General features: G+C 42.7%; 1 protein-coding gene across 2 annotated transcripts in view; it reads left to right on the top strand.

The window, feature by feature from the left end:
* The window catches only part of DEPTOR (DEP domain containing MTOR interacting protein), a 134,474-nt gene that overhangs the window by 68,614 nt on the left and 43,630 nt on the right, over window positions 1-22,230 (top strand). For both annotated transcript variants that reach the window (XM_045805735.2, XM_045805734.2), the window contains exons 4-5: window positions 2,146-2,324; window positions 21,888-22,073. In XM_045805735.2, the coding sequence (XP_045661691.1) occupies window positions 2,146-2,324; window positions 21,888-22,073 (365 nt within the window). The remainder of the gene's footprint in view (window positions 1-2,145; window positions 2,325-21,887; window positions 22,074-22,230) is intronic.

The following is a 22,230-nucleotide window of genomic DNA, read 5'->3' as shown; positions in this document are numbered from 1 at the left end:
GTAGACTGTACAGGGAGCAATGAGATGGCCTAATGGAGATCTGAGGATAGTTGAGATAACAAAGGATAAGGAGTCAAGTAGGTTTAAGGAGTAGAAGAGTAGAAAGGTGGGGGAGACCATTCAGATGCAGGAATGACCTATTCAGAGGCAGATGTGGCAGATGATGTATGATATACTTAAAGAGCTGTAAGAAGACCATCTCTGATGCACAAAGAGGTCAGAGGTGAAAAAGGTCCTAAAGGGGTAAAGGGAAAGATCATGCATGCATTAGAGGCCATATAAAGGATTTCGATCCTTAGCCTAAAAGCAATCAGAAATTCCTGAAGTGTATTTTCAACAGGAGTAGGACATTATCAGGTTTGAGTTTCAAAAAGATGAATTTAATTGCTGTGTCTGGACTTCGATGCTTGAGGTTGGGTTGAGAATGAGAGTGGGTACATCGTAAAGTCTAATGAAGGAACAGTTGTAAGTGGGTTAAAGGTGTTGGTACTGTGGACTAAGATAGTGGCAGCATTGGAGATGGGAAGGCCTAGACATACATGAGTATGTCATATATGAGTATGATTGGGACATCAAATTCACAATTCGTATGACTGCCTGGTTGGGGGGATGAGGAACATGGAGGCATAGAGAATGCTGCCTTGTTTTCTGGCGGGATGATGGGAGCACTCACTGGCACAGGTCCAGATTTGGGGGAACAACCTGAGTTCAGTTCTGGGTTTGTTGATTTCGAGGTGTCTCTGAGATGTCTGTATGGATACAAAGGTCCAGAGTTGGGAATATGAGTCTGACCCAGGGACATAAATTTGGGGCTTTTGGGGGCATGGATGGCAGTTGAAGCCAGGGAGGTGAGAGAACTTCCCTGAGAGACTAAGCAATGAGAAAAGAGGTATCTGGGAAACCGAATCTCAAGAGATTCCAGCCTTTAAGGTCCAGGGAGATGAGGAGGAGCCAACACAAAGGTAACTGAGAAAGAGGTAGAAACAGAGGGACAGGAGGGTGCCCAGGACAGGGTAGTGCCCCTCTGGATGAGGGAAATGGTCAGTAGCCTCTAGTGCTATTAACATCCACCAGAATGGGGATCTACAAATGCCCATCATATATGGATTCAAAGAGACTACTGCAGCCCCAGTGGGAGTTTCTTTGGAGATGTGAAGACAGAAGCGAGGGCAGTTGGAGAACGCTGGAGAAGGAGGTGTGAGAAACAAGCTCTGTGGGACAGGGTGTTGTGAAGGAGTGGCTTATGTCAGTCCAGGCTGCTGTTACAAATGCCACAGGCTGGGTGGCTTCAACAACAAACTCTCATTTCTCACAGCTGGGAGACAGGAAAGTCCAAGATCAAGGTGCCACACAGATCGGGTATCTAGTGAGAGCCCTCGCCTTGGTTTGCACTCTTCTCCTTATATCCTCATCAAGAAAGAAGGGGGAGGCAAGATCCCTGTCTCTTCTTGCAAGGGCAGTAATCCCATCATAGGCGCTCCACCCTCATGAAATAATCACCTCCCAAAGGTCTCAGCTCCCAATACCATCCCAGCGGGCATTAGCATTTCAATATACCGATTTTGCAGGGACACATGCGTTCAATCCATAGCAGTCCTCTTGTTAGCCCAGTGGTTTGGGAAACTGAGTAACTCCTTTAGGAAAGAAACACTGACCTTTTTAGATAGGTGGCGTGGGGCTTGGTCGATAAATTGCTCTTTTCAAGGTGGCTAAACTGAATGCAGTCTGCTAAGGTGGGTTTTGGATTACATTTCCAGGGTTTGGGTTTTTTGTGTGGTTTTTTTTGGTTTTTTTCTTTTCTCCTCTTCTCTCTCTCTCTTTTTTTCTTTTTTTAAGTAATCTGTACACCAGCGTGGGGCTTGAATTTACAGCCCCGAGATCGAGAGTTACATGCTCTATCGACTGAGCCAGCCAGGCACCCCACCCGTTTTTTTTTTTTTTCTTCCTTAATTACCAGGAGAAAATGCATCTTGTTCACTCCTGAAGCAGGTCCTTCTGTTAGAAATTACATTTGTAACAGCACATGACAGCCACATCTGTCTAACAACTTTGCTGTGATACTTTGCAGAAACCAAGGATGTAGGATTTCAAAGGAGCTATTTTCCCTCTGTGTAGGTTTATTTTTCTTCCCTTCCTTCCTCCCAGGCTGATGAGCCCTGAAAACACACTGCTGCAACCCAGGGAAGAGGAAGGGGTCAAGTATGAGCGCACCTTCATGGCGTCTGAGTTCCTGGACTGGCTGGTCCAGGAAGGCGAGGCCACCTCGCGGAAAGAGGCAGAGCAGCTTTGCCACCGGCTGATGGAGCATGGCATCATACAGCACGGTGAGTGTGTGGTCCACCTCTGCCGAGGTAACAAACAGCCCCAAAATCTTGTGGCGTATGACAACAAGCATTTCTTTCTCACTCATGAATGAGCCTGGAGGTCACTCGTGCCTCTGCATGGGCTTGGGCTCAGCTTGGCCTATCTCCAGACTGTACTCAGGCTTGGCTAAAGGAACATCTACTCTCTGGGATATATTGTTTTTATAGATGGGGGCAGAAGCTAATGAGGGCAGGGGCACCTGGGTGGCTCAGTCGGTTAAGCGTCTGGCTTTGGCTCGGGTCATGATCCCAGGGTCCTGGGATCAAGTCCCACATCAGGCTCCCTGCTCAGCAGGGAATCTGCTTCTCCCTCTGCCTCTCTCTCTCTCTCAAATAAATAAATAACATCTTTAAAAAAAAAAAAAGAAGCTAATGAGGGCAGGCGGATCCTTATAGTGTCTCCAGAAACTTCTGTTCAGATGTGATTTAACATCCTTAACACCTGTATCCAATTGGCTACAACAAGTCACCTGGTCCAGTCCAGATGGGAAGCAGATGCTTCTCACAAAGTTGGTTGTAAGTGGAGGACGAACATTTGCTGAAGCTTGGTGCAAGCTGCCACACTGAAGAGCTCAGTCTGACTCTCCTTTTAGGGCTGACTTACAATCGTGATGGCATAACCTATTGGTTAAGAACATAGTCGTTATCTATTGCTGCATCAGAAATTACCCCAGACCTTAAAGGCGTAAAACAATAATAAATGTTAATTACCTCACACAGTTTCTGTGGGTCAGAAAGTTGGGAGAGGCTTAGCTGGGTGGTTCTGGGGTGGGGTCTCTTGTGAGATTGCAGTCAAGATGTCGGTGGAGGACTACCGTGGTCTGAAGGTCTGACAAGCTATAGGATTGGCCTCACAGTGGCTCGCGTGTATACCTAGCAAGTTGGTGCTGGATGTTGGCTGAAAGCTTCCGTCCATTGCTGTCTGGACTTCTTCATAGGGCTGCTTGAGAGTTCTTATGACATGACAGCCTGGCTTCTTGCGGAGGGAGAATCTAAGAGAATGCAAGACAGAAACCACAATATCTTCTAAGCGAGTCCTGAAAATCCCACACTGCCATTTCCTCAATACTCTACAGGTGCCCAGCTCAGCCCTGTTCGGTGTGAAAGAGGACTATACGAGGGTGTGAATACCAGGAGGCAAGGATCACTGGAGCCACCCCATAGGCTGGCTGTCGTAAGAACATAGGCTCTGGAATCCCAACTCCACCAGTTATATAGCTACTTGCCTTCTCTCATCTATCAAATGGGAATATCTACACAGGTGGTTGTAGGAGTAAATGTGGGAGATACAAAGCATTCAGTTCAATGCCCTGATCTTAATAAGTGCTCAATCAATTTATTAACAGAGCTGCAAGGTGCAGACTCTGAACAGTGAGGACAGGGCTGGGAACCAGGGAAGCATATCAGCCTAAAAGTCAATAGGAAGGGTAATACTTGAGTCATTCTTGCTGTGAACTCCCCTACCCCTACTTCCACACAGGCCGAATTTCTCTTCCAAGGTTAGGAAGATAATAATGGAATTATAGAGATGAAAGACACTTTGCAAATTATTTGGAGCAGTGTTTTACGGCCGCAGGTTGCAACCCTTTAGTGGGCTGTGAAATCAATTTAGAAAGCCATTCCCAGCTTGACTACTACACAAAGTACGGTCTAGGGACTATACAGTGTCATCATGGGAGCATGATAGAAACACAGAATCTCTGATCCTGCCAAGTCCTACTGAATTTAATCCACATTTTAGCATGACCCCCAAGTGGTTTGAATGCACATTAAAGTTGGAGAAGCACTAGACTGGATTTAACCAGGATAGAAAATATCAGAGCATAGTTTATGTAGTAAGGTTAGGTATTGTTTTGTAAAACTTTGATTTCGGTGAGATAATGATAGTAAACATATGATAGTAAACATCATGTGTGTATTGGTTTGCCACATACACATTGTTCCTGTGTGCTGGCGTCAGGTATTTTGAAACCCACTGACCTAGAGGCACTGGTCAGAGAGGCACGTGAGACACTCGGTATATTCCAGGGTGGTTTCTCCTACATGACCCTACCACGACTGCACTCATGACTGTTAGTGATGGCCTCATATGTCTGCTGCTTTCCTAAGCTCACAGAGGGCAGGAAGCTGGGTAGAAAGTAGAATGCCAGTGTGGTCTCTGGCCTTAGACATCTTCGAGTGTTGTTGGGACTCGAATATGGATATAGAAGCAATTAGCGAACAGAGGAAGTACTGTATATTTTATTTATTTTTTTGTATTTTACATTCTGTGGCAGGCACCATTCTAATGATTTTACAAATACTAACTTATTTAAACCTCTTAAACTCTTGGAGGCAGATATTCTTTTTGTTATTATTGTCAAATTTATTCTATTGTGGTAAGAACACCTACCATGAGGTCAATCTTCTCAACAAACTTTTAAGTGTCCAATATAGTATTGTTGACCATAGGGCAGGTGTTCTTATTCTCATCATTTTACAGAAAAGGAAACCAAGGCACCAGTAGGCTAAAGATTTCATCTGAAGCCACTTGGGTAGTTACATCCAAATGGGTATTTGCTAATAAGTGTGAACTCAGAGTTGGATGGAGTGTGGGGCTTTCCACAGTGAAAAATGGTGTGTTTGGGTTAGAGTTCTGTCGTCTTTGCTACAGACAGAAAACTTGGTGATACCAAGTTCCAGAGAAAATCAGCCTCTTATACTACAGTTTATTGACTGATACTGTAACATCTTCAGAGAGAAGAGAGAGGGTGCCAGGAATTGTTTCCAAATGATTCCCCAAGAGCTAGTAATTATACTTCCACTACATTGTAATTTTGTAATGCTGTCAACAAAAAAGGCCATAAAGTTGCAATGTAAAGGATAAAATAAGGCATTACTGAGAGCAAATTTTAACCCCAGAAGTTTGCTTTCTATAGTTTCAGGAGGATTGAATATTCTCTACATGTATACGTCAGAGTTTCCAAGGGAGTCCCAGTTTCCCTGTCCAGCAATTCATTGCTAGATGACAGGTCTACGTGTGAGTTATGAAAATATGGCCACCACGTGTGTGTATGTTAGAGCTAATGATCAATACCAGTTAGTGTCTTAAGCAGAGCTCTGAATTCTTTAGCTAATAATTAACTTCACGGTTTGAACAAAGACATTAGGTTTTGAGCCGAAGGTTCCTGGATAAAGGTGTTTCCCTAGGTTGAAACCAGTAGACATAAAAATCAAGCCCGCTATGAAATCCTAACTAGCTTCATTTGTGAATGGTGAATGATGTTCTGTAATGAAGGCAGAACTTGTTAGATGAGTCATTAACTTACAAGCCTATGCGTGTGTGCGTGTGTGTGTGCGCACGCATATACATGCAGGCGTATATGTATATATTGATACAAATGTATGAATGCTGACCACATATGTACATATTTATGCAGCTTTTTCATTTATTAAGGTTTACTGTATACCAGGTGCTAGGCTAAATACTTTATAGATTTTAATATATGGTATATTTAATGTGTATATGATTCACATATATGACACATATAAAATCTTATTAAATTTTCATAGCAATTCTGTGACATTGGTATTATTGTTATTATTACAGTTTTACAGTGAAGAATTCAGAAATGCAAAGCCTTTAAAATCTTTTCCCAAGATTGCCTAGCTAACCAGTAGCTACTAGGTGTTGTGCCTTAGACAGATGTTTTGCTTGGTGCAGGCTGTATGTAACTGGGTGTGGCCGCCTGACACAGGGGAATGAATGCTGTCTTGGGAGGGAGACAGATAGGAATTGGGTCCCAGCTCCTCCACCTTCTGAGTGACCATGTCGATGTCTCAATTCTTCCATTCCTTAGGTTTTTAGATTTATGAAATTAGAGTTTCATTATACACCTTTGAGAGTTATTTACTCACTCTGTGGGGGAGATCATATGACCTCCCACATGTACCAGAAGGACTCAACATAAAGTTGGACTCATGGCTAAGATTTATTATGGTGAAGGATCATCAGGGGAAAAGATTCCTTAGGTGTTGTCTGGAGAAATCCAGGTACACGTTTCCTCTGTCCTCCCTCCCACAGCTGCGCAGATCTGGCTCCTTCGTCCAGCAGGAACATGCGATAACACATGTGCAATGCCTCTGCCCTTACGGGGGGAGGGAGGGGAGCCCACTTGAGACTCAAGTACAAGGTTTTTGTTGGGGGCTGCCCATGGAGGTGCGCTCTGCCTGCTTGGCCAGGCACAACTACCCGAATCCCAGACTCTCAGAAGGAAAGCACGTGTTCGCCATTAATCACAGCGTTTGTACAAACAATCTAGGCAGGCTGGTATAGCAGCATGCAGTGCTCCAGGTGGGTAAAGTCCCTTATCAGTCAGTAACTTAGGGAACCTTCCAAAAGCCAAGTTCCCAGATGTGAGCCACAGGTCAGGCCCACCAGTGAGCCCTTCCGGATCCAAGTTGCCGTGGTAACCCCTGCACGGAGGTGCCGTGAGAATTCAATTAGAGCAGCTGGCAAAGCTTTCCAAACAGCACCTACTTCTCATGGCCCCCATGCCAACTATTGTACGTGATCTGATCAACCATAAATAACAGTTAAAATTTACAGAGCCCCTACCATGTGCCAGCCTCTGTTCTAGTCACTCTACTTATTGAGTCATTTATTCCTCTCCATAGCCCTGTTAGGTATCATGATTATTCCCATCTTAAAGATGAGATTAAATAACTTGCTGAAGACAAGAGTTGGTAAATGATGAATTCAAGATTCAAATCCAGGCAATCTGGCTCTTACCACTAAAGACGACTGGGCCCTAATTATAAGCTCCATAAGATTAGAAAAAAATTCCCCAACTTTTATTGCATCAGCTCATACCACCTGGCAGATGCTGTAACCATAAAAATGGGTGGCTGATAACATATACGAGTCCCTGTCCCCAAAAAATGACCAGGCACCTTGAGATTTTGTGTAACCTGTGCAAATGCGGTGAACACATTTCTTTACTCACATAAAGTATCTCCCTCCACCGCTCTAGCTGCTCTCCAGCTATCTTTTCCTTACATGGAGGGAGACAGAAACCAGATAATCACGTGGGTAAATTGCTCACAGCTGCAGCAGCTGACCCTGGATAATTAGGCTACCGCTGCTCTGTCCAGGCGTATAATTTCCTCTTTTAAAGATTTAGTCAGTGCACTCCAACAATTTCAACACTTCATCAAGCCTTCTTTCTTTTTCTTTTGTTTTAAGCATATATTTATATAACATTTTGCAAGTCCCAAAGCGGTTTTATGTATATTATCTTTTTAATCCTCCCAGCTGCTTGGGGGATAGTTGAGATTATCCCCTTCTCCAGTGCAAGACGGTAGCTGGGACATTCGCTCTGACAGCCATGAAGAGAGAACTTGGGATCCGCCACAGGAAGCTAGATGCCAGATCAAGACAGGAATTAACCCCATCTTTCCAGTAATTAAAATCACTGAGAGGGTTCATCCTAAGCCTGGAATAGTCTGGCCAAAGAATGAATGAGAGAGAGAGAGAGAGAGAGAGAGATGGGAGGAAAGAAGAAAGGAAGAAAAGCAGCCCTGATGATTGAGGCTGGAGGCAAGATTATGACTTGCCCAAGACTGAGGGATACTGCAGAAAAGAAAGTATTCTGACAGTTGTTAAAACAGTGAGGAAGACTTGCCCCAAGACTATTGCAGTAAGGGGAGGGAGATGGAGCTCAACTCTGAATACAACAAGGACACGTGGGGATTTGTAGCCATGGAACAGGGTGAGGGGGTCAGGGGATAGAAATGTATTAATAAGAGGCACCAAGGGTAGGGGAATTCCTGCTAAACCAATGTAAGAGAATTCTTTTGAAAGGTAGGCCAAGGACTTATACATCAAAGACGGAGGATGAGAAACTTGGTCAAATATCAAGGGTAATTGGGTATGGAGTTGGGGGCAGTTCTCACTAAACTGACTTGGCAGGATTCTTTGCTAAGACTGGGCTAGCTGAGCAAGCCAAAGACAGGGTGGGGGGCCAAGGTCAGGCCTAATCAAAAAGAGGGTTCAGGGGAACCTGGCTATAAAGTCAGAACAAGGAGACAGTGTCTTTCAGTGGCAACCTACCCTTGCCGGCCTACCCTCCTTTCCTGTCCACCAAGACTGTCCTACTCACGTTCTGTTACTTTTTTCTTTTGGTAACTTCTTGCCACCAACAAATGAAGATTTTTCTATTACAGATGGTACCCATCAATATCTTCATCTTTCTTTACCCTTAACTAGAATGTAAGTGCTTTGAGGGCAGAGAATTTGTTTTCTCTCTCTCTCTGTATCCCCAGTGGCTTGGCATTTGTATATTAACTGTTCAGTAAAAAATGTGTTCAATGAATGGATGACAGTAATGACCACATATTGAGGCCTTGCCATTTGCCAGGCCCAAGGCTGAGCGTTTGTACCAGCTAGAGTTCTTTGAATATAAGCAGCCCCGGTCATCATTTGCTTTAAACATATGGCAGAGCTAGCCGACAATTAAAGGAAACATTGAAAAACCAGATGCCTGAAGAACTAGAGCAGTTCCTGGGGATCCAGGTGCCAGAAACCTGTGACTAAAGGGGCCATGCCTTCCAGACACGTACAGCCAGGGAGTCTGCTCAGTGCTCAACTCTAGAGAGATTCTGATTGGCTGAACCTAGGTCATATGCCCACATCTTGACCCAAGATGGACAGACCCTTTTGACTGACAGACTCACCAGGTAGGGGAGGGCCACTGTTCACCCAAAAAAAAAAAAAAAAAAAGTTGAAAGTTCTGTTACCACAGGGAAATGAGTGCTAAGGCAGGCAAAAGTGCTGGACAGGCTGTTTACCACTGTTTAGTTCATTTACTCCTTCCTCCCCAAATCAATGCACTTGGTATTGTTGTCCCTGTTGTTTTAGATGACAGTGTTTCAGCATTTGCAGCTAGTATAAACATTTGCTCCTAAATAACAAACTCTGAACAGAAAAAAAAAATAATAATACTCGGGGAGAATATTTTCTCAATCTACTTTCAATAGTTATTTCAAGGGTAATCTTTATCAACAGCCACAATCTAATAAAATTGTTTTGCTTTCTCAATTTGGAATTTGGGGTAATTATCCCACTGTGCCTTCTGATATGCTTTAACTCTGTTTTACTTTCTATTATAGCTGAATCCAAAGCAAGAAAAATGTACACAGCCAGAATGTTGTTGCAATGCAAACATGAAGGAGCAAGGTTGCTTGGTAAAGTCAAGGGCTAATGCATTGGCACACATTACAGTGTTGATTTTGGTTAAAGGAAAACAGGTGTGTCACCAAGCCGAGACTTAACTATTAGAAAGTATGAAGGGAATGAGAGATACCTTATCTCATGTAATCTTCCAAAAGAGTGCAATGCATAAGGAACAGAGAGCTTTTGTGAACAGTGTCGTAACTGCAAATATTTCTGTCTTTAGTTGACATTAGTATAACTTTTCAGGTCCTTGTCAGGTCCACTAGCTACAGACAGTGTTTGGCTTTGAAGCCTGTGGTCCTACCAACTCCTACCTCGCTCCTGATAGCTCGTTGTCTGGTATCCCGGCCTTATGTAGTCCTCAGTTTACCCAGGTGCAACATTTTTCTAACAGCATGAGGAAGCCTTAAAGTACAACAACACATATGGAAATTATGCAATCTTGTATTCAGTACTACTCAGCTAGGTGTTAATGCGGTAATTTAAGGACTTCTCTGGGTTTCAGTGGTCATTTTTAGTGGGATGTGTAGGCCAGGGCTGCAGGTTTATCAGAAACACTATTAGAAACACATATCAGGGTGGAATGGACAGTTTAGGATTCTGGTCATGATATGCTCCTCCCCTCTCCTCCTGGTCAGGAAGAACTGTGGTGTGAAATCCTGGCTACCGATGGACATGAGCTTGACCGTGGCTCTCAAGGCAGAGTGGAGGGGGCGTGGGACAAAAAGTTAAGAGGCTTTCCTTTCAGGAATAAAATGCCTCCATTCTCTTTTCCATTGCAGTCCATTTTTCTAGCTCTGCCTCTGTGTCAATCTTTTTTACTTATTTATTTATTTTTTTTTTATTTATTCAACAGAGACAGCCCATGAGAGAGGGAACACAAGCAGGGGGAGTGGGAGAGGAAGAAGCAGGCTCATAGAGGAGGAACCTGATGTGGGGCTCGATCCCATAACGCTGGGATCACGCCCTGAGCCAAAGGCAGACACTTAACCGCTGTGCCACCCAGGCGCCCCTGCCTCTGTGTCAATCTTGAGTAAGTTTCTTGTGTCATTCCCTCGTAGCTGGGAGACTGGGATGTTTGTGCAAGGGTTCATGTCTGGGACCCAAATTCTCCTTGGGCTCTCCTCTAATTCTTATAGGATTATTCTCACAGCATGTCATCCTTGCTGCTGTCCTGCAGTTTTTCATGGTTATTCCTCTAGAAAATCCCCAACTAGCCACTCCTGGCTTGAGATCCTTAACCACTCATGCTCACGGTAAGTCAGTTTCTCTTCGCTGACACTCCCCTCTCAGACGGTATGTCTGGATTGTCTTTTTGTGTTTGGGCCTCCAGCTCCTCCTCCAGCCCCCTTCTCCCTTCTTCTGCCATGAATTGCTAAACAAGCTAAAGCATATTTGTATTGGGGAGTGATTGCCAGGTGTAAAACTGCCCATATGTCAACTCTGATCAGTGTGACTATGCAATGGTATTAAGTTAAAATTTAAGAAAGAAATACACACTCACACACACATGCACACACACACACACACATCCAGATTACAATTGAAAAAATGTGTTTATTAATGTTCATAACCAAACTTAATCTAATTTGGAGAGTAATGTTTTTGTACAATTATGCATTTAAGTTATTTTGAAAGTGACATAAAATTTTAAAGGCTCTAACACTTTAGCTTTTTTCTAAAAAGCTCCCTTTCATTTTCTTCTCTGTCCCAGTGATAACATTGGACCCAACGAGAAGCCCACCCCCCTCCTCTCTCTTTCTGTCCAAGGAAGGCCCGCATATTGGGGTCTATATTCTCTCCATTTTATTGTAACCACGCCTTTGGCTCCCGCACGGGTTTCAGTCTGATTGGAAATTACCAAAGCCACCACGCCCAGGGAGAAGGGGTAGGTGTTGGTGTTGCCCACTGGCTTGTTCTTATATCTCTAAAGTCTTCTTCGACAGTTGCTGAGAGCATAATCTCAAGCAGAGATTCCTATCAAGTGGGAGCATAATATGCTTCCGCCTCAAAATGAGGAAAATAGGATGGGCGACATAGCATGGGGGGCGGGAAAAGGGACTACAGTAATAAGACCCTCGATCACGCAGCTGTCAGAAGCTTGGGATAAGAGTGCTTTTCTGAACTTGTTTGGTGGTTAGCTGGTCTGTTCTTATGGGATATCAATCTCTACTCTAGACTGGTACCATTTCCCATAGAAACATGATGTGAGCCACAAATGCAATCCATTGATGTACTTTTAAAATTTCTAAGAGACACAATAAAAACAGTAGAAGCAGGTGAAGTTAATCTCAATAATACATTCTAACTCACCATCTCTAAAATATCATTTCAGAATATAGTCCACATGACAGATACCAATCAGCTATTTTATGTTCTTATTTTTCTTACTCAATCTTTTAAAGTTCAGTGCAGGGACTCCTGGGTGACTCAGCCGATTAGGCATCCAACTCTTGATCTCAGCTCAGGTGTTGATCTCAGGGTCATGAGTTCAAGCCCCCTATTGGGATCCATGCCCAGCGTGGAGCCTACTTTAAAAAATAATAATAATAATAAATAAAATAAAATCCGGAGCTCATCTCAGTTTGGACTCTGACACATTTTAAGTGCTTGGCAGCCCCACGTGTCCTGTGGCTGCCATTCTAGAAGCTGAGCTCTAGACCTTTTTGAATTCAGCCCCTCATCTCAGACATCTTGGTGGTTAAATTCCCAAATGTTTGTGTCAAAGAAGCACCTTGTTATCTATATTTTGCAGTGCCTGTTTGGACAACCCCATAGAGCTGGTTGCCAGCCACACAAGTTTCTGGAATGGCGACAATAATTCTCTCTTCCCCAGCACACTGATTTCACAATCGTATTTTCTTTCTCCTCTGTTTTTTAAATATTCCCTTTGATTTTTAAATATTTCCACGAGTCAGAAATTGTGGAATGCCATCACTTAGGCTGGTTTTGATCTTAGTGGTTTCCTCTTTGCTCAGAAAGGGCTTATCCAGTATCTAACCCAAAGTTCAGGAGCACTTTCTTAAACTTCTGCTCTTCATTGTGGCCTCCTTTGGATTTTTGCTGGCAGCAGGACAATATTACTAATGGTGCATTGCCATTATTGTGACCTATCTTTCAGATATCTGTGGATCCCTCTGTTTATTAATTTCACTTGCATTGGATAAAAGAGGAGGTTATTGTCATTTCTTCTCCGCAGATGTAAAAATTGAGGCCCAAGGACTATCCAGTTCCGTCCCAGGGGCATCAGAGCCGAGTGGCTAGGAGGCATATCTTCTGCCTGCATGACTTTATGTCTAATCCCTCTTGACTTCCAGTCAAGCAGTTTGTTGCAAGGTGTGGGCTACAAATACACAGAAAGCATTTGTTTTTTAAGCTTTTGATTTCATGTCTCCAGACCTGCATTTGGAACAATATCAGGATTGTGTTTTGGTACAAATAACAGAAAATGTAGTAATGATGGCTGGAACAAAGAGGTCCCTCTGCCTCGGGCAGGGAGCTGTTCGGCCGGCAGTTGGGGGTGTGGGTGTCGGGGGGAATCCCCAGCTGCTAAGAGTGGATAAGGCCCCGTCTATTTCTGCTCGGCTATTCCTAGAGTTCTCCAGGCCTCGTGTCTGCACTGTGGGTGGGAAGAAGATGGAAAGGCAGAGAGGTGTCACCTAGCAAGACTTCGCTTTTTATTTAGGAAAGGTTGCCTCTTCCTGAGAGTTACACCTACATCACGTGGGTCAGAACTATGTCACGTGGTCACCCCTTGGCAGAAGGCGATCAGTGTATCAAATGCTTTTAGCCAGGTACACTTCTTCCCTGGGCAAATAATAAAGGAGGAAGAAAGAGACAGTGGGTTTTGGACAAGCAGCTAGCATTGTCATCCACAAGGACAAATGTCTTTATCATTAAGTAACTATGGGAACTTCCCGTGAAACCGGGCTTCCAAGGGATAGTTTTCTTCTTGTGTCCACGCACGGAGGTCCTTGTAGCTCTAAGTGAGATCTGAAATAGCTGGGGGTACTGATGTCAATGTCTTAGTTTTAACCACTGCACCATGGTTATCTTAACATTAGGGGTTGCTGGGGTAGACAGATGCTGTCTGTACTATCTTTACTGCTTTTCTGTAAATCTAAACTGATTTCAAAATATAAAGCTTCTTTTTTAAAAAGTAGGCAAGATTTTTCCTGTATCTGTCTTCCTTTTTAAAGAAAAGGTGAGTACAGATATAAATGATACAGAAAATAGATGAAGACCGTTTTTTTTTTTAAACTGCTAAATCTCACCACCAATTTCTTACTTTTTTGAACATCCACTTCTTCCTACTTCTGGGGTTCCACACTCTCAGTCTCATAAGGAACACCTGATACATTACTCGACAGTAAAGGACCAGCAGATTCTGTGGTAACCTTTCTGGAAAGAGTTAGAAAATGCCATCTGGGAATAAGGCTTTGGTGGGTGTTCACACCCCATGTTTCTTGGATAGGGTTTTATTCTGGTACCTTCAACATCCCACTGGATGCTTTTCTCTGTGTTGTTGGCCTTGCTGATTTGATCTGGCTTAGGCTGGTTGCCTCTTTGTCTTCCAGACTACCTAGAGTTGCTTCCAGATGCTTCCCCTACGTAGGCGAAGTCTGCAGAGCCTTGTACCTTGGAAAGGTATCTTTCAGGCACTGACAGCCTGGGCCCTCAAGGAAACCCACACATGGACAACATCAATGGGGTGTCCCTGGCCCAGAAACTGTAACAGGCCTTTTATCTATGTCATTCTGTTGTTTCTTCAGCTCATTTTCCAGATGAATACAACTGGAGCTCAGGGCAGTTAAGTAACTTAGTAAAGACCAGGCATCCAGCATTGGACAAAACATGAGTATCAAAGATGAATCATCTTTGAAGATTCTGGCAGTATTTTCTCAGGCTGAGTGTAATGGATAGTGGAAAAAATTGTCTGTATTATTTGGACAAATACAATGCAGTTCATCATTTAAAAAAAAAAAAAGAGTGAAGCTGGCGTTCAGCCCAGGGCCATCTGAGACCAGACCAATGTTTTCTACGTCATCATTCTGTCCTTTCGATGAGCAGTTCCAAGGTAATAAACATTCTGGCCTGGTGAAGAGTTTTGTGGAAAATGTGCCCATCCAACTGCCTTCTGTAAACTAGAGATAAGAATACAAGAGGGATAAGCTGGGTTTTTTGGTGTTTGTAAGCTCATTTACCTCCTCATTGGCATTATTACATTTCTGGATGGGAGAAAGTCTGGAGAGGAGATTAAGGGATGTGGTTCCAGAGTTAATCTGTCAGTGTTTCTGGCTTCGTCCTTCCAGTGAATAACTGTGGGACCTTGGGCAAGTTTACTTTGTATAATCCTGTTTTCTCGTCTGTAAAATGGGAATAATTCTACTGGCTGTCTCTTAGTGCTCCTATGAGAACTCAATGATATAATCATGCCTGTGCTCAGCGGAGGGCCTGCCTGGCACCGAGTATCGCTCAATAAATGTTAGCCATTGTTACTTTCATTATTGCTATCATCAACATTCTCAGCATCAGATGCCTTGGTGGGTAGAGCTCAATATAAATTCGATGGCCTCATGCATGCTGGTCTTACGCAGTATCTTATCCATACTGTGCGCTGAATGTATCCATGTTAAATAAATCCACACTGAGGGGTTTTAATTAGGCCTTTTAATTATGCCAACAATTCCAAAAGATCTAGAACAGAGTCTCAAAATTTGTTCGTTGCATTTTGTATGTGAAGTATTCCATTTCCTGGACAAAATAAATTTGTTCTTAGACCTTTGTGCGTATGGTATGATTTAGTCTCTGAAAAACATACCCTTTGTTTTGAGTTTTATCTCTAGCAATGAAGGTTCCAGTCTTTGGAACTCGCCCAGCTATTATTTAATGATGCATAGAGAAGAAGAAAACATCATTTGACCTACCTACCGTCTGTTTATTCCCTTTACATTTCTGGCAATAAGACACAGAAGCTGCAGAAACCTACACAATCACGATTTCATGTTTTGATTTTCTTCTTTTCTGCTGTCTTTACCAGATTACTTTCACCTTTCTTCCTTGTCTCTCTCCCATCTTCTCTCCTCCCTTCAATCAGTTAAGTTAGCGTAATTGGGTTCTAACTTTGCGAATGTGAAGTGTTTTGTTTTGGTAATATCAGTTAATAGGACTTTATACCCTAAAACCAATTTCTGTTTTCATATCCTCTTCTTAATGTTGTCAGTGCTCAGGATGTAATTATTTCAGTTCTCTGACTCACTGTTGTTATTGCTGTTTGAAGAGTTTTGTATCCCAAGCACCTAGCTCTGTCCTTACCTGGCATAGCACTTAAACACAATTGCTCAATGTTCTTGAATCAAGGACTTTTGCTGCTTTAGGAAACAGCGCTCTTTCAACTTCTGCATTCCTTTAGGATGGTTTGAGATGGGTAATTATGGCCTTAAGTATAGCTCAGATTGAAAAAAAAACAGCTTTAATCTTCTGTTGTAGTTAGTTCTCAATGCATGTTTTCCACCAAACACATGATTAAAAAGCATGATATGAATGAATATTTTTTAGCCTTGACAGTTTTTTAAATCTGCAGCCTACTAAGTGACATGAGTTGCTTGGACTCTGAAGGACGGTGACAGCAGGAGCAGGGAGGCCAGAGTGCAGAGCCTTTGCTGGACGTGTGAGACCACAGAAAGCTTTGGACTTATTGGCAGAGAAGGTGCAGCATTTTCCTATGCAGAATTTATTTGCCTTTTAGAAACCCAAAGTCTAAGGACTAGATCTGCCACCTGTTTCGCCTTGAGGCTTGTCAGTACTCTTAGGCAAAGTCTGCAGGTGCTAAGTGTCCTTTTATGAGGAGGTACAGGGATTAGTAGATGAGAAAGCAAGCGAGAGGAAATGGAGTGAGAAGTAGGGTGGAGTGACAGCCTGATGGCCCAGAATGATCCTTCACCCACCCTGGCGCCCTGGGGGAAGCAGTGAGCCACACCCACCTCTGTTGTGGAGGACGGTGATGAAGAGGGTGCTAATCATGACAGCCAGCGAGGGTGTCCTCTCTTAAAGGTGACCTGGAAGACATTTTAGCTTTGGCCCCAGTTTGCATGTGTAGTATGGTGCCCCCCCACCTCATCCTTGCTGATCGTTCTTCTTCACTGTAATAGCCATTATCCTCCCTCTTGCCCCCGTCTTTCACTCTGCTAAGTTACGTATTTGATCCCAGATCCAAGACCGTCCTTTAACAAAGTTTGATGGGGGCATCTGGGTGGCTCTGTCGGTTAAGTGGCTGACTCTTGATATGGGCTCAGTCATGATCTCGGGGTCCTGGGATCAAGCCCCCTGCCCCAATTGGGGGGCTCTGTGCTCAGCGGGGAGTCTGCTTGAGATTCTCTCTCTCCCTCCCTCTGCTTCCCCTCCTCCCCCACTCGCACTCTATCAAAAAAATAAATAAATCTTTAAAAAATTAAAAAATAAATAAAAAATTAAAAGATCTGATGAGATGCCATCCAGAGAGCAGTTGGTGACTGCCCATGCTCTCCCCCCAACTCCCTCCCACCCCCCTTATCACACTGCTGGATTCAGTTGGCTTACTTCACGATGCCTCTTGTGTTATGCCATTTGCCAGCAAACATTTCAAGGATGAACAAAAGTATGTGACCTTCCTCCCTCCAACTAGATAAGTAGCTTAAAATGTTTTTTATATTCAGCTGAATTTGTAGGTTTCAAGATGATAGATTCTTATATTCATCTTTAGATTACATGTGTCAGTGGCGTAGAAGCCAATTTCCCCTTATAGATAATCACTTTGTAAGGTCTCTTTCTGTTGCTAAAGCCATCCTAATAACTTATAAGAGAAAAATGTAGCCACATTGTCCACAAAAAGAAGAATATATGAATGTCACTTTATTATTTTGGTAGACTACATGACATTTCTCTCATGCTTTCTGAAAAGTAAAGGCATGCAGTGAATTAGGATCTCTTTTCTTTTACCAAGTATCAACAACATTGTGAGCCTAGTGCTTCTAGAACCCCCACTTTCCTAAGCAACTAGATCCTCTTGTATTTATATGGCTTCAGCTTTCTGGCTGTGTCTGCTTTTCCTCTTATTTTATGTCTGATTTAATACCAAGCCAAGTCAAGCCCCTTGGGACTGCCACCCATCTGAAAAGGAAGTCTTCATAAGTCCCAGAAATTATAAATTGAATGGATAAATAATTATCACTTTTTTTAAAAAAAGATTTTATTTATTTGTTTGACAGAGAGACAGCCAGCGAGAGAGGGAACACAAGCAGGGGGAGTGGGAGAGGAAGAAGCAGGCTCCCAGGGGGGCAGAGACGCCTGACGTGGGGCTCGATCCCAGGACACCGGGATCACGCCCTGAGCCAAAGGCAGACGCTTAACGACTGCACCACCCAGGCACCCCTAATTATCACTTTTCAATGACAGCCGTAATTGAAACTAGAAAACTAGCAAACCAGATATTGAATGTCAGCTTTGCATATTCTCTTATTTTTTCCTGGTTAGAGGTTCATATTCTCAAGGAGCTAAGAATGAAATTTGTCAAATTGTTTATGTCACAACATTTACTTTAAATAAAAGTTCTGTATAGTGTTGGGATCTGAGAAGTAAAGAATTGGAAAAACCTCAAGATTCAGAGCCACAATCACCATCCCCCAAAAGATTTTTCCTTCCTTCTCTTTAATTTCCACCCCCCCCCCCCAGAGTTTAGGTTATTTCTTCTGTGTTTACCAAAGAGTAAGTCGCCTATGTGGTGAATGGCTTTTGTATTTAATATAGTGAATGTCTTAAAAGTGTAGGAAGAATCAACTCCTTATCTGGAATAAAAACTATATGTCATTTAGCCATTGCTTATTTCTTAGGACTCTACATGTGTAATTTATGGCTATAAAAATGGCTTTCATAATCTAGTTACTTCCTTAAACATCCTGTGTCTTAACTGACTCCTTTATTTCTTGCTCTCCTCAGACTCCTGAGGTTTAGCTGTCTTCCACTGGGACACTTGCCAAACTTGACCTGGATATCTGGTTAAGATTTCATATTTTTCATGAATGAAAAGGTGGCAGAACTGTGTGTGGTAGATGCAAAATATTCTTTGAAAGAAGGGCAGAAGAGACAGAAGAAATAGGTTCTGTGCAGGAACTTAAATGACCGAGGCTCAAGTCAGTCTTTAGGAGTCTAAGAGCAAGAAGACTTAAACCACTCCATTTCAGATGACATTCCAAATCCCTCACATCCATTATCCTATTTCTCCTTCACAGCAAAGCCGTGCAAAGGTAAAAGTTGAGTAAGTTGCCCAAAGCACTCTGCTAGTCAGGTGGGCAGAACTGGCATCAAAACTGAGGTCAGCTAACTCTAGTACCTTTGCTTTTTATTGAGTAATACTAGTTTCTAAAAGTTATTGAGCCTACGAGAGTGTTTAATGAAGTCCCAACTTAATTGTTTTGTTCTTCTCTGAAGCAATGTCTCTTTTAGCAGACTTTGGTCTCGATGAGTTTGAAAGGATGAGCAGAGGAGGTGTCATATTCCAGTCACCATGCTAAGATAGACAGCTGGGCTGGCGTGCGACGCTTAGTAGGTGCTCACATTGTTGGATAAATGAATAGATGCTGTGAGTGACTGATTGATGCTATGATACGCTGTCTACCCGCACTCTTGAAGCTTTTGTGCCTGCAGTTATCTGTGTTACACCTGAGGCTGTGCTCGCAGACAAAGCAAATGCATGAAATTCACTGTTCGTGTCATTAACCTTTTCATGGGAGAGAGAGAAAAAAGAACCCTTTAAAGGCAAAATAATTCGTTGAAAACAATGCAGGTGACACATGCAATTGTCACTTTTCTATTCTGAGGGGAGAATTGGACTCCATCTGTTCCAGCCGCACAGCTGGGGGATGATCACGTGGAGACATTCGTTTTCACAGAGTGCGGCTGCTCCTGAGGCACTAAAATCCAAATAAGCCTTTGAACATTGAAGTGGAGCAATAAATATAGTGTGTCATAAGATTGGATTCCCATGAGCCAAATGGCATCATCATCAGTACGTGATGGTAGTTGTAAACATAACCACCGCGGTTGTAAAATAATAAAGGTGTAATTTTTCGAGTTCTTACAATCCACTTGGCATTATGCTCATCAGGTGTGGTCTTCTATCTCATCCAGTTTTTGTTTTCCCTACTTCGGTCACATTTAAGGTCATTTGCCCTATTGGAGAGGGAATATGACAAATAAGGACTATTTGAATTTAACCCCTTCATCTTATCTCAGATGCCAAATTTACCCTCTGAGCTATAGGTGGCGGAGAGCTGGGGAGGTGGAGACTGGAGCATGGGTATGACTTCCACTCTAGGTCTTGGTATTTAAAGCCTGAGGAGATTAAATTGGTAGTCAAATTTCCGCTTCAATTAAAAATACTTTTTAAAGTATTTTTAGCCAATCTGGAATTTGTTTGAATTTAGAGTGTTTTTCTGGATTTATTTATACCAGAGCCAATGTTTTGTATAATTCACAGTCCAAATAGAAAGCAGTAGATATTAATAAATGTATACAGAACTGTATATTTTCAGGTTGCAATTTAAGATTCAACTTGAAGATTTAAAAATTTCAATAAACTCAGATAAGTTTGCCAGAAATAAATAACTTCTCTACAAAATTTTATTATAGTATTATTGAATGTAGTGATATAGTAAATTTATATAAAAATTTGACTATCCTCAAAAGAACCACTATTTGTAGATATCGTATTAAAGTATAATTGGCTCATCTCTTGGTCCAGGATGCATTCAGCATCTCCTGAATCCAAGAATGCTTTATTTACTAAGAACGTTGCAGAACTACCACTGAATTAAGTATATTTGTCTTTGTGGCCAACATCATTCATTTAGCTAAAGTGGCTAGTTTGTCACCATTTAAAGACCGTGAAACACCCATATGAATCGTTAAGTTAAAAGTTGGCAGGGGGACCCTCTTAATAGGGACCCACCTTTCTGAGACTTGAATAGTCATGTAACCAGAATTACTCACAGCAAATGTGCATGATAAATACAGCTATAACCCTAGATCGCATTTGTCAGTGTTGAGCCAGCGCGGATGTGATGCTATTTGCGAAATACCTAGAGAGGCTGCTGTACTGGTTACCATTACTGATAAATGAGTTAATATGATTCTCAGTGGGTTGTGTTAGTTTATTTTCCTAGTGATTTACAGAATTTTAAATTTCACATTTCAAAAAAAGTTGCCAAGAATGAGTACTTAAAACCCTTTTATCTCTTTTTACCATCATTTCATAAATTGTAGGACAAAAAAATGTACACAGCATGTAGTCAACCTAAGTCAATAAATGTGAGTTGAATAAATGGATGGATGAATGGACAAGAAAGTTGTGATGGTATCATTTCAGAATAAAGGAAAGGCTTTAAATGGAACACATTTAGTTTTAGGAAAGACAAATGCATTGTCCTTAATGTTCCAATTTCCCGTGGCCCACTAACCTCTTCATGACATACCACAAACCCACACCCTGGTTTAGGGAGAACTGTTGTATAGACTAGCCACTAAATAGTTTGAAGTTACCTGTCTTCTGGACATGTTGCTTATCTGACTACCCATGATAGGCTATTCACTGCCAGTCTTTTACTGAGCACATACTCTGAGCCAAACACATGGTAGTCTAGGATTTCAGGTTGCCAGAATGATTAAGACACAGTCTGGGCCCTCAAGCAGAGTGACTTGGTTGGAAGAAAGAGATGGGCTCCCCCCCCCACCAAAACAAACAAACAAACAAACAAACAAACAAACAAACACATGATATGTGGTCTCTGTATTATTTTTTCAGCTCTCTGTGAGTCTATATTTATTTCAAAATCAGAAGTTTAAAAATGAATGGAGGTATGGATATGAGACTAGCACTTTGCTGGGCACTGGGACACATGACTACATGAAGCCATGATCACTGTCCCAGAGAGCCTAGAGTTGAGTGGACAAGGCTGAGAATTGAACGGGCAATGTGGGCACAGTGTGGTAAGTGCTCAGCGGGAGGTTGCATAGGGCTCGGACAACACGAGGAAGAGTATGACTTTAGATCAGAGGTGAGGTCAGGCCAAGCTCCCCCAGAGGAATTGGTTAGCAAATTTTTAAAGTGCATGGCACGTGGAAAGAATTTGGGACGGTGTGTGGACTACAAGGTCATGTGGCATCTAGAGAATTACACTCTTTCCGAAGACTTTTGCCCCTGTTGGATGGAGTCTTCTGGCTGCGGTGCGCCGTGGCCAGGACACCAGGCATACTGGTCTGTTGTTTCTCCTTCCCAGTGTCCAACAAGCACCCGTTCGTGGACAGCAACCTTCTCTACCAGTTCAGAATGAACTTCCGGCGGAGGCGCAGACTGATGGAGCTGCTCAATGAAAAATCGCCCTCCTCTCAGGAAACTCACGACAGCCCCTTCTGCCTGAGGAAGCAGAGCCATGACAATCGGAAATCTACCAGTTTTATGTCCGGTATGTCAGTTTCATTGTGCATGCGACCACGTGCATTTGTCTTTTGAGAACTAGTATAGTAGTAACTCCCCTTTGGGAATGCTGTTCTCCAGCATTTTTATTTGTTCATAATCGAGAAGTATGAAAAAAAAAAAAAAACAAAGTCCATTTCGATGTC

The sequence above is a fragment of the Ursus americanus genome, chromosome 9, assembly GCF_024610735.1.
Source record: "Ursus americanus isolate L20-20 chromosome 9, mUrsAme1.1.p, whole genome shotgun sequence".
NCBI classification, from domain to species: Eukaryota; Metazoa; Chordata; class Mammalia; order Carnivora; family Ursidae; genus Ursus; species Ursus americanus.
The sequence above is the reverse complement of the archived record's forward strand: the minus strand, read 5'-3'. Positions and strand labels throughout refer to the sequence as shown.